At 41.1% G+C, this 16,601-nt stretch overlaps 3 protein-coding genes across 3 annotated transcripts in view; 2 read left to right on the top strand and 1 right to left on the bottom strand.

The window, feature by feature from the left end:
• Window positions 1–8,014: 8,014 nt before the first annotated feature.
• Window positions 8,015–10,544, bottom strand: LOC127971393 (zona pellucida sperm-binding protein 3-like). The gene is made up of 8 exons (XM_052574383.1): window positions 9,963–10,544; window positions 9,620–9,738; window positions 9,436–9,539; window positions 9,187–9,364; window positions 8,968–9,085; window positions 8,804–8,886; window positions 8,652–8,743; window positions 8,015–8,582 (listed from the first exon to the last, which is right to left on the bottom strand). The coding sequence occupies exons 1-8, from the start codon at window positions 10,494–10,496 to the stop codon at window positions 8,503–8,505; spliced, it is 1,308 nt and encodes a 435-aa protein (XP_052430343.1). The 5' UTR covers window positions 10,497–10,544; the 3' UTR covers window positions 8,015–8,502.
• A 718-nt stretch (window positions 10,545–11,262) lies between these two features.
• Window positions 11,263–16,601, top strand: part of LOC127971401 (uncharacterized) — a 187,016-nt gene continuing 181,677 nt past the window's right edge. The window contains exon 1 of the mRNA XM_052574394.1: window positions 11,263–11,944. Within this exon, the coding sequence (XP_052430354.1) occupies window positions 11,306–11,944 (639 nt within the window). The 5' untranslated portion in view covers window positions 11,263–11,305. The remainder of the gene's footprint in view (window positions 11,945–16,601) is intronic.
• On the top strand, window positions 12,506–13,682 carry LOC127971608 (zona pellucida sperm-binding protein 4-like). Its single transcript, XM_052574740.1, has 5 exons — window positions 12,506–12,853; window positions 12,927–13,119; window positions 13,197–13,344; window positions 13,424–13,496; window positions 13,571–13,682. Exons 1-5 carry the CDS (start codon window positions 12,667–12,669, stop codon window positions 13,645–13,647), a joined length of 678 nt encoding a protein of 225 aa, XP_052430700.1. The 5' UTR covers window positions 12,506–12,666; the 3' UTR covers window positions 13,648–13,682.

Consider the following 16,601-nt stretch of genomic DNA (forward strand, 5'->3'; position numbering starts at 1 on the left):
GTAGGTCAGGGTTTGGGTGTTTCAGAATTGGAGCAGTGGTAAAGCTTGTCTTCAGGGTATCAAATGCGGTCTGGGCAAGCGTTGTCCATGATAGTTTCCTTGGTTTCCCCTTAAGCAAAGCAGTGAGTGGTGCTGCAATGGTACTGTAGTCTCTGATGAATCTCCTGTAAAAGTTAGCAAATCCTAAGAATCTCTGTATTTCCTTTACCGTAGAGGGACGTGGCCACTCTGTAACTGCCTCAACCTTCCTTGCGTCCATCTCCACTCCATGATGACTGATCTTGTAGCCTAAAAAAGTGGTATGTGAGACATGAAATTCACATTTTTCAGTCTTAACATATAAGTGGTTTGCCAGTAATCGAGACAGAACATCTTTCACATGTTGGATATGTTGCTCACGTGTCTTCGAATATATTAGAATGTCATCAATGTAGGCGATAATGTGGTCATTTAGAATGTCCCGAAAGATCTCATTGATAAATGATTGAAACACAGATGGTGAATTGGATAGGCCGTACGGCATTACCAAGTATTCATAGTGCCCCCTGGTGGTGATAAATGCTGTCTTCCATTCATCACCTTCTCTGATCCTGATTAAATTATAGGCACTTCGTAGATCAAGCTTAGTAAAAATCTTGGCTTCACGTAATTGTTCTAAGGCTGAGGGAACTAATGGGAGTGGGTACCTGTTCTTGATAGTGATGGAGTTTAGACCACGATAATCGATACAGGGGCGTAGGCCACCATCCTTTTTTTCCACAAAAAAAAATCCAGATGCTGCTGGTGATGTGGATGGGCGGATAAAGTCTGACTCCAGAGCTTCTTCAATGTATTGTTCCATGGCCTGCGTTTCTGGTATAGTTAATGGATATACCTTGCTTTTAGGAGGTGCTGTGTTAGGTAATAGGTCTATGGCACAGTCCCAATGGCGGTGTGGAGGTAACGTAGCAGCTTTGGCTTTGCTGAAGACTTCCTGGAATTCAATGTACTCTGGGGGAATCTTAACTGCTTCGTTAGTTATTGGACTTTCAACACTTGTGGTTAGACATGGAAGTGGTATATGACCTTGTAGACAATGACTGTGGCAATACGGTGACCATTTGGTAAGTTCTCTGGAACCCCAAGAAATCTGTGGGTCGTGAATGGTTAGCCAGGGATTTCCTAGTATTATTGGATGCTGGGGTGTAGTTGTAACATAAAATGAGAGGGTTTCAGAGTGGAACACACCAATCTTGACTGTAATAGGGATGGTTTGATGAGTGATACCTTTGCCAATGGGTTGAGTGTTGATGGCGGTGATGTGAATCGGTGGTATGCAAGGGATCACAGGGATGTTGAGTTTAGCCACCAATTCATGGTGAATTAGGTTCAGTGCCGATCCTGAGTCAATTAATGCTGAAACACATTGTACGTAACTTGCATAAGTGATGGTCATAACGAGAGTCAAGCACTTGGTGAATAGATTACCTGAATGTATACTCACTTTAGATGGTGTGGGCTTGTTGGGGCAGTGACGGCATTGATGACCTGGTTGCCCACAGTAAAAACATAGTCTCTGTACACGCCGTCGTTCACGTTCCTCCATTGAGATTTTGGTAAGGCCGATTTGCATGGGTTCAACAGGTTCCAGGCCACTAGCAGTTGTGGCAGACATTGAAGTTGTTAGGGGACAGGTGGGATGGTTACGTATCAGATTATCAATACGGATCGTGGTGGTTATAAGTTGCTGTAAGTCCATATCCATGTCCTTACAAGCAATCTCTGATTGTAATTTGGGGTGAAGACCTCGCTTAAAGATTGGTTTAAGCGCGGTCTCATTCCAGCCACTTTGCTCTGCTATGGTGCGAAAATCTACTGCGTATTCTGCAGCAGTACGATTTCCTTGACACAAATCCAACAACTGCATAGATACATCTCTCCCTCCAGCTGGGTACTGAAAAACCTCAGTAATCTGCTTCGAAAAATAATCGAATGAGGTCCGTATCATATCATCTTGATCCCACACAGCAGATGCCCATTCGAGAGCTTTGCCAGTAAACAGTGACATCATAAATGAACATTTAGTGGTATCACGTAGAAAGGCCTCAGGCTGGTTCTCAAAATAAATGGAACATTGACGAAGAAACCCCTTGCACCTTTCCGCTGTGCCATCAAATTTATCTGGTAAAGAAAATCTTACCGCCTCAGGTCGAGTCGCTGGGAGAGATTGTATGTAGCGGGTGAGATGTTCATTAGCGGCTCGCAGAGATGAAAGTTGAGCTTGGAACTCCGTAATCCTCTCATTTTGATAAGCAAAGGCGGCCTGAAGTTGTGAAATCTCCGCTGGATTCTGGTCAGGCGAAGTATTCTGTAAGGATGACTGACTCGGTTGAGTATTTGAATCCATTTGCGGAGATGTTTATTGTGGAGAAAACCACACACAAGGATAAGGCAGATAATCGTGGTCAAATAACAAGCAAGGTCAATATCACAGCAAGCAGTCCGTACAGCAAACAAATCCAAATCGTAATCCAACAAACAAGGTCAAGAACAGGCAAAGAACATACACGAGGCAATCAATGTGGCAATGAGAAAACGCTTGGTAGAGACAGGGGTTAGCTGGCAATACTTCGCAATCTGTTGTACAACTGAGCTGGATTTAAACAGGAAGCTACAGGAAGTGGAGGAAGAAGAAGAGCACAGTCAGTAATGAGGAGATGGCGCCCTCTGGCGGCTGGATGAATGGATGGTTGATGTTACAATAATTGTAGTGGCTTTTTTTACACTAATGTACTGTAAGAGGATATCAAAGTTTTTGGTGACTTAAATTTTCACTACAACTATTGCTATTATTAACATTGTTGTTGTTATTTTTATTAAACACAATATCACACACTAACACACACATACACACACATACAGTATGTGACCCATGCTGGCAAAATGAGTGTGAATGGGAAATTAAATTTAATCTAACAATAAAAGAAAAGATCGCTGCTCTTGATTGAACTGCTTTTGTAGTTTTATTATTCAATTTATTAGTAATTAACTTTCTGAAGTTTTATAATTTGTTTTTCTTGCTTGAATGCTTTTTATTTAGATATAAAATAAAAAGTAATGCATTTGTTTCTCTTATATTTTTTCTATTGTCGTTGTTTTTTTGGATCTACTCTTTTTTTAATAATATTAATTTAATATATTTAATATTTAATATTTATAATAAAATATAAAATGGCTATACTGTGATTTTTAATATAGTAATTAATATTAAGAAAGAAAGTGGAGACAAAGATGCAATGTTGCTAGGTGACTTTGCTTTATAACTTTCTGAAAACTTTAACTTGATTTTTCTCATTTCATCAAGTTATTTAGCTGACTTCGTCGACATCAGACAGGTGTAGCTCAGTCAATTTTATTTAAAGGCAAGAGCCAAAATGGAAGTGGGTGATGAAAAATTATCTCCAATTCATCTTTAGCCTTGATTGATAAAATTCTACAATATTTAGCTGATCTCTAGGAGCTCATGAGCATGAATATTAAACTTGACATAGCATATGTTTCTCTTACTCTACAATTACTCCAAGGCATTCAGTAGGAGGGGTTAAGGCTGATGAGGATGGATAATTAAAGAAAGAGAAGCACACCCTTAATCATGCTGACATTGATCATACATTGAGTTGTAGTCCACAGCATAACTGCTTGTCACAAGATTGGATTGTATCCCATCTCCTGCTAGCAGATTTATTAGGTAAACATTCATATTCCTGAAAAAGTATCAAACTTAACAGTTCTAAACGGTACAACTCAAAATCAAAGATGTTTTCATGTGATATTCAAATAGATTAATGGTTTTGCATTAGGTAAATCTGCAGCTTTAATGAAACAGCTTCATAATTTCAGGCAGTTTACACCAATATACAATACTGTTACTTTATCCTAAAATATAATTTGGTTGCTAATCAATGGTGATGGTGCTGCTTCTGCTGGCTTATTTTGATGAGAAAGAAGATGTGATTTTCCATTATGTGGAGGACACTTGTCTGGCTGGCGAAGTGGACATGGACCGAGTTTCCTTGACTCCCACAATTGTTGTGTGTGGTAAGTTAACCTTACTCACTCACCTGCGTTTAAGATGAACGGCAGAGACACAGATGGGTGTATGAACATGATGATTTCTGGGATAGAAATAATGTAAATCTGTCCCAGATTTCTTTATTTCTATCCCAGAATTCATAATGTTCATGCGGCAGCTGTCTGTCTCAGCCATTCACATCAAACGCCCCCACTCACACACTTTTTTCTCTCTCCCTGTCTATCTCACACACCTGCCTTCCAAACACATGCTCTCTCATTCACACGCTGACATGCACCTCAATCTCTCATTTTTTGTTTTTGTGTGGATTTGTCACTCACATGTACACACACACACACACACACACACACACACACACACACACACCTGTTTTTACACTTGACACTTGAGTTAGTGACAGACATGTTAAATGTTAACATTGTTGTTGGATTCTGTGTTTTATTTTATTTTTTTAGGACAGTCATGTTATTCCTCCAGAAGGATGATGCTGAGTGTAGATCAAGTCATTGTGAACGAGAACATCTCTTCCTTCATCACTTCCTTCTGCATGATGTTTGCCAGCTACTATTGCTTTAACATCAATTATCCACCTACACTTGCATCAACCCTGGAATTTCTACAGAGGTACGTTTTTTTTTTTTTTTTGTGTGCAAAAAATAATATTTATTTAAGTGGTCATTTGGCTTAGGCTTTAATTCAAAGTAACTTGCACATACAAATACCTTCAGGGCCTTGCCATGTCTAATTACAAGCACAGACTGTGTTAAGAAGAATTTGACATGCAAGTACATAAAAGCGAATCAAAGAAGAAACATTTATTAATCCCCTTAGAAAATGGTGAGACGTGAGTGAAGATTTGGGAAAAGAAACGAGATTCCATGCTGGGATGAGTCATGATTTTTAAAATATTCAATAGTTTATTTAATTATAAAATATCAAATAGGTTGTGTGATTATTCTCTAAAATAAAATCTCCATGTTTTCGGTGCTGATGTGGTGGTGACGCGTTCATGTAACCGGAGGGTGACTGCCAATAACGCACATAACTATCACAAAGAACCAGCAAAAGTATGCTAATTATGAATGTGTCAAATATCAATGAGACATTTTAATGGAATAACTAATGGAATAATATTGTTAAATTCGCTGATAATCGGGTGACCAGATCGCAAACAATAATTCAAAGCTGGCAAAGCTCAAATTTATTGGATCACGCACGACACGCTCATTCTTCTTGAGTCGTGACGTTATAACATTTCGTCTAGTTTTGGTCAACGAAAATGAAGAGGCATTTTAGCATAGTTTTTATTTTTGTAAACCACTATTTAGTCTCGTTTTTATTTGTCAACAATAGGGGTGTCACGATTCTCCAAATCCTCGATTCGATTACATTTTAATTTCTAAGGTCACAATTCGATTCTCGATTTTTATATAACTATATATTTTTTAAAGCACAGGTTGCTATGCCATTTTAAGACTAGACTAGAGCTTGGCGGTATGACCCAAAACTCTGTTTCACGGTTCTGTTTCACAATAACAATATATTTCACAATATAGTTATGTTATGGAGAAATCGACAGAAAAGGCTTTATGTATAATCTAATTAAAATAAGCCCTGATGTTATGTTAAATAAACAGCCAGATGTAAATTTATCTGAGCAAACTCGTCAGTGCATAGATATCACGGAATCCCAATGTTGAATTCACATGTTTAAAATGTTACATTTACTCAACAAACTTGTTCACTTCAGTGTAACAATGATGTTAATATTACTGATATCCAATGTTAAATATACATGTTTAAAATGTAAAAGTCGCATGTAGTATGTTTACGGTTTGATGTCATTTTTACAGTGTATCACACTTGTAATTATGCTGACTTTTGGAAACTATATAAATTATATAGATCTATACATTTTCTGTCACATACCTTGAAAAATACGATAATTCTAAATTTTCAGTGACAGAACCCACTATAAATGCGTATGAGAACTAGTCTAGTCTAGAGCATCACGTGATGTATGCGCACACTCTGTGTTTTGTTGGACGTTGGAAGGTGATGGGAAAGGGCAGCTATCGGTGGCACCAATCTGCAATCTTTTTTTGGTGCTACAGCTGGTGCAGTATTTTTATTTTATTTTTTCACTTATTAAAAAAATGTGAATTTACATTCTGCATTAAATTATCAAAGGCCTTACTATAAAAATACAACAAAACATTTTCTTAGAACCTTTGACAAAATTATTACAAAATGCATTATGAAGAAAAACTGCACCTGCTATGTAGCTGCATTATAGCTAACTTTAACATCAAGCTACATAAGACTATTTATGAAATTATTAGTACACTTTTACTCAAAACTCACTTTAAACCCTGACTGAGTGTTTGTAATAACCTCCTTTTGCGATCACTTGTGGAATTTGGTAGTTTACGGTTGTAAAAATATGAATAATGAATAAAATTTATAGCCTTTAAAATCGCTGCACAAGTTAGCATTTCAGATGTACATTTTTAATATCGTTATAAAAACGCCCCAAATCTCAAGAATATCACATACCAACCATTAACTAACGTAATCATGTGTTTATTATTTGGATATATCATGGGTACAGAGGTTTCTCTGTGTGGTTGTGGTCAGATATCAACACGGAAGTGTACAGGAAATGCATCATGGGTAGGACGGGCGGGATATGACGCACCGTTATGATGGACAAGACACGGGCGAATCCGGTCTCTGTCAGCGCGCACACGGAAGACTATACACACAGAGACAGGGCTGGGAGCGGATCATTATCATCAGATCGCGTAAATCAGTGGAAAATGAATAGAAATTATGACAGTGAATCTATGAGAACACAAACCACTGAAGACGTGACTGAATATGAATGCTTGGTGAACTATTTTAAAAACGACTCCTATTTTGTACTCCTGACATAAATTACTAAATAACGGTCACTGTTTTATCAAAACATTGGTCAAATATTGAAGCTACAGTCTTTAAACTTTCAACTGATGCGCAGTTTCTCCAGGTCAAGTATTAGAGTGATGTTTAACGTGCTGTGAAAGTAAAACAATAATCTGGGGCCGGTGACGATCCTTGACAGCAAAGGGGTTAAAGATATTTTGGATGAAAACCGGGAGGCCTGTGACCATCCCCAAGTAAAACACTCGTCGGTCAAGGTCCAGAACAGTATAAAAATCACCGTCAGAATTACCCATCTGCCATCAGTGGATGAACCGTAACGTTAGGAAGCGATGAGAACACTTTGTACACAAATGAAACAAAGACTTTATTCAACAGATGGTCTCCTCTGTCTCTCCCCACATCACCCTAGCGCCATTTTGAAAAACACCTGCTGAACGCAAACGGCATATGCTAGTGGATGCCACGGTTCTCTTTCAAATCAAGGCGTAAATTTATGTAGAAAACACAAGCTTGTGGCACGGCTGACACAGAAGAACGTACACCGTCTGACTACTCCAAGGATGCTTTTCTGGACCTTGACAGTGCATTTTACTTGGCAGTCTGTGGGCCAATCACAAGCCTCCTGGTTTTCCTCCAAAATAAGTTGTGTTCCAAAGATGAACGAAGCTCTTATGGGTTGGGAACGACTTGGGGGCAAGTGATGACGATTTTCAATTTGGGGTGGAGTATCCCTTTAATATTGAAACTGTGCTAGAAACAAACCGCCCAAGATGTTGCACAAGCCAACAGTTTTCAAAAGAGGTCATTCACTGAGAGTCCAAACATTAGTTCTATTTGAGTGTCATTTCGGCAATTATTTTTCAGAATTATAATTGACCTGCTACTGCACAAAAACCCCTTACGTCAGTACAGGTTCTGCAAGTTTGGCTCCCCAAATACTAAATTGAACTTAAGAGATGCCTGCCATTTTCCTAACACAATGGAAAACCTATAAATAACCCATCTGAAGGTGGAAAATGTTGTGCCAGTGTTGATACTGGGAGTGCGCTTTTATTGTACATGGATTTAAAAGCATTAGAGATGTCAACAAGGAGCATTAGGAAACAAATTTAACTGAGCAAACCTATTTGGGGATGCAAGGAGAAAATTAAACTGCTCATTTGAAGTTACCAACACGAAGAAATCAAGTTCACTGCATAAGAGGCACGCAAAATCTGCAGTGCTTCAAGGAAGTGGACGTTCACGCAGAACTCTTGGCACAAGTGCCAATTAACAGCAGTCCCTTTACAGCATCATGGGCAATGTATTCCACCTTTACAGTACTCATCAAAAGGGAGCTCACAGCAGGTCCCTTTAAAAGGGTTATTAACTTCCCTAACGCGAAAAGGGAGCCTTTCCTTCTGGCAAGAGAATAGGTACAGTAGGACTACCCGCTTCCTCGCTCAAATCAATTGGTTAAACTAGACAAGAAAAACCGAAGCAAGAATAAGTTTGCTCCCCCACATTTATTGAAGACCAGCCAAAGTCTTCTTGTGCTCTTGAACCACTACAGGACCGAGCGAGGCCTTCCCTTCCCACTGAAGGCCTAGAAAAAGCAGACACCAGAGTGAAGTGCTTGAAGGGTCAAAAACCAAGCTTAAAAGCACCTTCCTACCTCCAAAAGGAGAAGCAGCAGTTCCACCATCAGGACCACATGTGGAGTCACAGCAACCACAAACCTGGTGGTTCCCATCAGCAGCAAGCCACCTGCAATACGAAAAATCAGACATGGCACCTTTAATGTATTCGTAAGTGGCATGAACATACCCATTGGCAAAGGAACAGGATTTGTGGAGCGCGTCACTAGGTGCAGAAGCAAGAGTGGCCTTCAGAACACACGTCATGTAGATCTGCAAGAGACACCACGGGTAAGGGGTCACAAACCAAAGCAAATGGGAGAGGTCGTTCTCCCAAACACTCATAATACATACAGAAGGACTGGATCCCCCCTGGAACATGAAGGCCTCCAGCTGGAACCGGATTTTGTCCTCCTGGGATCGAGGCATGAAGCGCGAGCTGGAAGCTGTGACCTTGGCATCCACAAGACATCTAAAAAAAAGGAGTGAAAAGTAGTTGTCGGGGACAAAGTGGTTACAAGGAGCAAACGCGAGAACAAGTCAACTCTGCAGCATCTGGTGACATGAACACACCCATGATTCTCAATGAACAAATATCTCGGAAGGGCGTTCACATCAGGTACTTGGGTGGCCACACAGCTGTCCACAAACACACGCAGAGGGACGTGGTTGTATACCTTCACAGATGCCTCAACATTAATAACGTCACCCAGGAAGTAAGAGTTTGAAGGCCTCTCAAAGGACCAGTCATCTGCAAGAGGGAAGAACTGCTTAGGCACAGCCTCGTTCAGAAGGCAGGAGGTCTAGAGAAACTGCACAAACCCATCATGAGCTTCAGGGAGAACAGCAAGACTTCTTCACCAGCCTCCGTTGAGGCATAAGGGACCCAAGTTGGCTTCAAGGCATTACCGCTGACATTTTGAAACCTGCCGTTCAAGTTACCAATTAAACGGGCTTCCAGTTCCACCACCGCAAGCAATGCCACGAGTCACAAAAGGTCACTTACCTTTGATAATGGCATTGAACACCAATAACTGCACCACCTGCACGGGTAATCGGAGTGCCAGCAAACGCCTCAGGAGTGTAGGTAAGGGCAAAGGTGTAGACAAGCTCATCCTTGGTCATCTATAGGAGACGGACGTTGTTACCTAGAGGATTCTCCCCAAACCCCCCCCCCCCCCCCCATTCCTAAAGGCATCTTAGCAAGTCATGCCATAACACTTGGTTACCCGAGTAAGCGCTTATTAAGAGTTTTTCCCCAGATATAGATTCAGGGAACCGTCGATACCAAAACAAGGGCCCATTTTTAGTAGGGTTCAATAAATCTAGTAACACTTAACCGCTCTTACCATCAACACACTATTGCAGTCCTGCAGTTCATTGTCAAAGAAGAGCACCTTGGAGCCTGGGACCAAACCGACAACAGGACATCCTCCCAAAGTCAGACCAGATGGCTGGATCAGTTCACCATTGCTAAACAAGTCCTGCTGTACCTCCACATGAACCCGGTTCTCACCGCATTGAATAGCTACACTACTGGGAGTCACAGGTTGCCTCAAATGGAAGTCCACCGCCATCTCACTCGGCACTTCTGGAACAGTGGGAAACCTCCAGTCCAAAGGCTTCACTGGACCCTGCAACACCTGCTTCTCCTGAAGACCAAGAGGCTCTTGTGCAAATCCTCTGTAGTCAAGACTCTGAGACAGAGAAGCCTTCTGCAAAGTGTTTCCGAGCACTTGAGAAGAAACAGGCACTCTGGAAGCTGGATATGATTGATGCTTCTTGCTTTTTGGACTTTGACTGGATCTCAAACTTCCAAAAGCATTCTTCAGATCAAACACCACAAGCACAACCAGCACTAACACATATTGCAAAAGACCCATCCTGACAAACGTTAACACAATACCCACCAGTCCTCGTCTTTGCCATTAAGTACAGCTTTGAATTTAAGCGGCTCCTCCCCTTTCAGCTTGATTGATTACCTTTGATTCAACAAATTAACAAATGAGAACGTTCTGGAATGTCACTAGCCAATGGAAGGCTTGATAAGGATCTGAGATTTTCATCTACACTTATTCACAATTTTACAATTAAAGTTTGACTGTGTGTCTATGATAGACAATGAATGTCATTAAAAAAGCCCCTGATATGACTCAAATAATATAGAATATTCATAAAAATCTCTCTCTTTTTAAATGGTTTTTAGTTTATCATTGGAAAAGATTTGGAAAAATGTAGAATTACATCACTTGCTCCCCAATGAATCCTCTGCAGTGAATGGGTGGCATCAGAACGAAAGTCCAAAGAGCTGATATAAATATCAATATAATCCACAAGTAATTCACATCAATTACTGTCTTTTGAAGTGAAAGGCTTTGTGTTTATAAGAAACAAATCCATCGTTAAGAAATTCAAACTATTGTTTCCGGCCAAAATATGAGTTCATAATCCCAGTTAAAGGTGCCATAGAATGCATTGATACAATATTTTAAATGATATCTACATAAAAAGGTACGTGGCTTGGGTATGGGCAAAAATTCTCCAGAACGGTTTTACATGTCCATTTACAACCCTGGGATTTGTCCACTCAGTTGTTAATGAAGAGGGAGGGACTATCGTTAATTAGCTGAAATCTGTAGAATAGAAAAAGACCAAAGGGCAATGTCTCCTCTTTGTGTTTAGCTGTTGAACAATGGCTGGAAGTTGGTGTTTGGTTCAGATTTCGTTGGTCTGTGCTTTCTGTCATGCTGTTCCACAGTGGAGTAAGTCGCTTCAGGATGCTCAAGCTCTGATGATGCAGCAGACTGACCAGCAGTTTCAGCTCCAGCAGACTGACCAGCAGTTTCAGCTCCAGAAGCCAGTTCAACAGCTAACTAACCAACAGTTTCCGCTTCGGAAGCCAGTTCAACAGCTAACTAAGCCGCAGTTTCCGCTTCAGAAGCCTGTTCAACAGCTAACTAACCAGCAGTTTCCACTTCAGAAACCAGTTCAACACCTACCTAACCCGCAATTTCCACTTCAGAAGCCTGTTCAACAGTTAACTAAGCCGCAGTATCCGCTTCAGAAGCCTGTTCAACCGCTAACTAACCAGCAGTTTCCGCTTCGGAAGCCAGTTCAACACCTACCTAACCCGCAATTTCCACTTCAGAAGCCTGTTCAACAGTTAACTAAGCCGCAGTATCCGCTTCAGAAGCCTGTTCAACCGCTAACTAACCAGCAGTTTCCGCTTCGGAAGCCAGTTCAACAGCTAACTAAGCCGCAGTTTCCGCTTCAGAAGCCTGTTCAACAGCTAACTAACCAGCAGTTTCCACTTCAGAAACCAGTTCAACACCTACCTAACCCGCAATTTCCACTTCAGAAGCCTGTTCAACAGTTAACTAAGCCGCAGTTTCCGATTCAGAAGCCAGTTAAACAGCAGTTTCAGAAGCCAGTAGTGCAGGCAGAGCCCTTTGATAAATGTGTAGCTGTAGCTGATTCTGAGCAGATCCAATGTGGTCTACCTGGGATCAGTGGTGCTGAGTGTGAAGCTATCAACTGCTGCTTTAACGGACAGCAGTGTTTCTATGGAAGGGCGGGTAAGTGTTCTCAATCTTATTCCGTTCGTGTCAAACTGATTCTCTGAATTTAACCTGCTCTTGTACCTTGTTCTAGTGACCGTCCAGTGTATTAGAGATGGTCAGTTTGTGGTAGTGGTGTCTAGAGATGTTACTCTGCCTCGACTGAGTCTGGATACGGTTCATCTACTGGGTGGAAATGACCCACCTTGTGCTCCTGTGGGGTCTACACCTTCCTTTGCTATATACCAGTTCCCTGTGACCGCATGTGGCACGAGCGTGATGGTGAGCAGCTGCTACTGGTTTTATTCTGCATTTGCTTGTGATGGACTGGATGCTGACACTGTTCCTATTCACAGGAGGACAGCGGATATGTGGTGTATGAAAACCGAATGACCTCCTCGTATGAAGTGGGGATTGGACCATATGGTTCTATCACAAGGGACAGTCATTTTGAGTAGGTGATCCATGTCTTGGTGTGACCATTAATCCCTGATAAATGCTACAAGCTCGCTGTGTGTCGTCCAGGTTTCTCTTCCAGTGTAGATATTCGGGAACTTCTGTGGAAGCTCTGGTTGTGGAGGTCAACTCTGTTCCTCCACCTCCACCAGTAGCTGCTCCTGGACCTCTCAGGGTGGAGCTCAGACTGGCCAATGGCCAATGCGTCACCAAAGGCTGTGCTGAAGGTAAGGTCTTGTCCTGTGTCTGCCTAAAGCCTTTCAAACTGGAGTCTGGTTAAACCCCAGTGTTGTTCCTCAGGGGATGAGGCCTACACGTCCTATTACAGTGACGCTGATTATCCCATCACAAAAGTCCTGCGAGAGCCTGTGTATGTTGAGGTGCACATTATGGAGAGGACCGACCCCAACATTGTCCTGACGCTGGGACGTTGTTGGACGACTTCAACCCCCAGTCCACTCAGTCTCCCCCAGTGGGACCTTCTGATCGACGGGTGAGTGTACAGCCAATCTTTATCCAGTTAGTCTGCTGGGAGACCCTTTCTAACTTTTTTTTTTCTCTTGTTCTCAGATGCCCTTACCAGGACGACCGCTATCTGACCACACTGGTTCCAGTGACTGGATCGTCTGGTCTTCAGTTCCCAACCCACTACAAGCGCTTTGTTGTGAAGATGTTCACATTTGTAGATCCAGCCTCACTGGCTGCTCTGCAGGAAACCGTATGCCCCCCTTTACTTGAACATCTGTATATTTACTACTTGTGGATTCTATGACTTGAGCCTCTTTCTTCCCTGTCAGATCTTCATCCACTGCACTACAGAGGTGTGCCATCCATCATCTGGCTCTTGTGAGCAAAGCTGCACCAGGAAACGTGAGTTCTTGCTCTTGACAAGAGGAACTGGGCATTTTAGAAGTGCATTCTCACTTTGAACATCTCTCTTTCAGGAAGAGACACTCGTATCAAGGCTGTCTCTGGGGAGCAGACTGTGGTTTCTAGTGGAGAAGTTACTCTGGTCATGTAAATCTAGTGTTTTTAATAAACTTTTCAGAACCCTTAGGTGTCTTTTTGTCTATTGGTATTGTTTTGGTTCGGCAGAATGCGGGATTACATGCCTCTTCCCAGTGTTTTTATTCTTTCCCCTCTCACTATTAAACCAAGGTTCCACAACCTTTTGTAAGGTTGTGCATTCCTTAATCCTTCCTCCAGTTGCTAACCTGTGGCGGCACAAGGCTCCCCTTATTATTATTTATTTTATTTTTTTTAACTTGTCTTCCAAACAGTAGTTTGGTTCCCGACATTCAGAATATATAAAGTTATGTGGATTACTTGCGGCTTTTGTTTTAAATACAACTCAAATCGCTGAGCTCAAGTTTTAAGTGGAAATCAATTCTCGACTGTCTTGAAGCAAACACGAAACGGTGTCAATTGTCCGCAACTCAAAGTAGTGATATTAAAGGGATACTTCACCCCAAAATTGTGTCACTAATCACTTACCTACCCCCGTGTTGTTCCAAACCTGTAAAAACTTCATTCGTCTTCGGAACACAATTTAACCCCTTACTTGTCACCACTCATTTTCAGCATGGAGACACAAATGACATAACCAAAATTAAAAGGTTGCTGCTTAGGAGTCTTTCTTACTAGATACATAATGTTCACAAAGCTGACACTTCAAAGTTTACTGTTCAGGAATCAGAATTACTCAGACCGTTATAATCGAGATAAGCTCAAACATGTCAATAAAAATATTAAAAACCTATTGAAGTGTATTAAATGATGTAGGATATGATTTTAGATACATAATGAAGCTAAAGCCACAAGTCTACTAATACTTTGATATTTCAGAATATGATCTCACAAAGTGTGAATTTTATGAAACCTTTTCTAAGACCATGTCATGTGTGTTTTTAGAGAAGGCTCATAAAAGGCTAACAAAATTGATTTATGACTCCTGATTATCTCTTGTTTGGACCGGCAAAACTGCCCCATTCATGATTCTATTGTTCTTCCGAAACGAGCCTTTCACACATCGGCCAGGTATGACACAAAATCCTCATTCTTCATTTATCATCATTCTTTTGTTTTTATTTCGCTACTTTTAGCCTTTGTTCTGGTATTTCAAGGTTTACCAAGCCACATCGCTTCACTTCCAGTATACATTTACCCCACTGTTATCAAAAGCCTTACTATAAAAATACAACAAAACATTTTCTTACAACCTTTGACAAAACTATTACAAAATGCATTATGAAGAAGAACTGCACCTGCTATGTAGCTGCATTAGACCTAACGTTAGCATCAAGCTACATAAGACTATTTATGAAATTATTAGTACACTTTTACTCAAAACTCACTTTAAACCCTGACTGAGGTTTGTAATAACCTCCTTTTGCGATCACATGTGGAATTTGCTATTTATAGCCTTTTACATCGCTGCACAAGTTAGCATTTCAGATGTACATTTTTAATATTGTTATAAAAACGCCCCAAATCTCAAGAAAATCGCATACCAACCATTAACTAACGTAATCGTGTGTTTATTATTTGGATATTTCATGGGTACAGAGGTTTCTCTGTGTTGTTGTGGTCAGATATCAACACGGAAGTGTACAGGAAATGCATCATGGGTAGGACGGGGCGGCATATGATGCACCGTTATGATGGACAAGACACGGGCGAATCCGGTCTCTGTCAGCGCACACACGGAAGACTATACACACAGAGACAGGGCTGGGAGCGGATCATTACCATCAGATCGCGTAAACCAGTGGAAAATGAATAGAAATTATGATTCTGTCTGAAGAAATATAAAGTAAACATCAGTAAATATATCTCTGTGTATATGCAACTTTTGCCTATAAACCCTATTTGACGCTTTTCAGTGAATCTATGACAACACAAACCACTGCAGGCGTGACTGAATATGAATGCTTGGTGAATTTCTATTCTAAAAATGGCTCCTATTTTGTACTCCTGACATAAATTACTAAATAACGGTCACTGTTTTATCAAAACATTGGTCAAATATTGAAGCTACAGTCTTTAAACTTTCAACTGATGCGCAGTTTCTCCAGGTCAAGTAAGAGAGTGATGTTTAACGTGCTGTGAAAGTAAAACAATAATCTGGGGCCGGTGACGATCCTTGACAGCAAAGGGGTTAAAGATATTTTGGATGAAAACCGGGAGGCCTGTGACCATCCCCAAGTAAAACACTCGTCGGTCAAGGTCCAGAAAAGTATGAAAAGCACCGTCAGAATTACCCATCTGCCATCAGTGGATGAACCGTAACGTTAGGAAGCGATGAGAACACTTTGTACACAAATGAAACAAAGACTTTATTCAACAGATGGTCTCCTCTGTCTCTCCCCACATCACCCTAGCGCCATTTTGAAAAACACCTGCTGAACGCAAACGGCATATGCTAGTGGATGCCACGGTTCTCTTTCAAATCAAGGCGTAAATTTATGTAGAAAACACAAGCTTGTGGCGCGGCTGACACAGAAGAACGTACACAGTCTGACTACTCCAAGGATGCTTTTCTGGACCTTGACAGTGCATTTTACTTGGCAGTCTGTGGGCCAATCACAAGCCTCCTGGTTTTCCTCCAAAATAAGTTGTGTTCCAAAGATGAACGAAGCTCTTATGGGTTGGGAACGACTTGGGGGCAAGTGATGACGATTTTCAATTTGGGGTGGAGTATCCCTTTAATATTGAAACTGTGCTAGAAACAAACCGCCCAAGATGTTGCACAAGCCAACAGTTTTCAAAAGAGGTCATTCACTGAGAGTCCAAACATTAGTTCTATTTGAGTGTCATTTCGGCAATTATTTTTCAGAATTATAATTGACCTGCTACTGCACAAAAACCCCCTTACGTCAGTACAGGTTCTGCAAGTTTGGCTCCCCAAATACTAAATTGAACTTAAGAGATGCCTGCCATTTTCCTAACACAATGGAAAACCTATAAATAACCCAT

This window comes from Carassius gibelio, chromosome A4, assembly GCF_023724105.1.
Source record: "Carassius gibelio isolate Cgi1373 ecotype wild population from Czech Republic chromosome A4, carGib1.2-hapl.c, whole genome shotgun sequence".
Taxonomy (NCBI): Eukaryota; Metazoa; Chordata; class Actinopteri; order Cypriniformes; family Cyprinidae; genus Carassius; species Carassius gibelio.

What these genes read in the sequence shown, in the direction of transcription:
- LOC127971393 (XM_052574383.1), bottom strand. Translation starts at nt 10,496, where the DNA reads ATGGGTCTTTTGCAATATGTGTTAGTGCTGGTTGTGCTTGTGGTGTTT. An exon ending in ACTGCAATAGTGTGTTGATG is followed by an intron (nt 9,739 to 9,962) that starts GTAAGAGCGGTT and finishes CGTCTCCTATAG; the next exon opens with ATGACCAAGGATGAGCTTGT. An exon ending in AGGGGGGATCCAGTCCTTCT is followed by an intron (nt 8,887 to 8,967) that starts GTATGTATTATG and finishes TGTCTCTTGCAG; the next exon opens with ATCTACATGACGTGTGTTCT.
- LOC127971608 (XM_052574740.1), top strand. Translation starts at nt 12,667, where the DNA reads ATGCTACAAGCTCGCTGTGTGTCGTCCAGGTTTCTCTTCCAGTGTAGA. An exon ending in TGGGACCTTCTGATCGACGG is followed by an intron (nt 13,120 to 13,196) that starts GTGAGTGTACAG and finishes TCTTGTTCTCAG; the next exon opens with ATGCCCTTACCAGGACGACC. An exon ending in GCAAAGCTGCACCAGGAAAC is followed by an intron (nt 13,497 to 13,570) that starts GTGAGTTCTTGC and finishes TCTCTCTTTCAG; the next exon opens with GAAGAGACACTCGTATCAAG.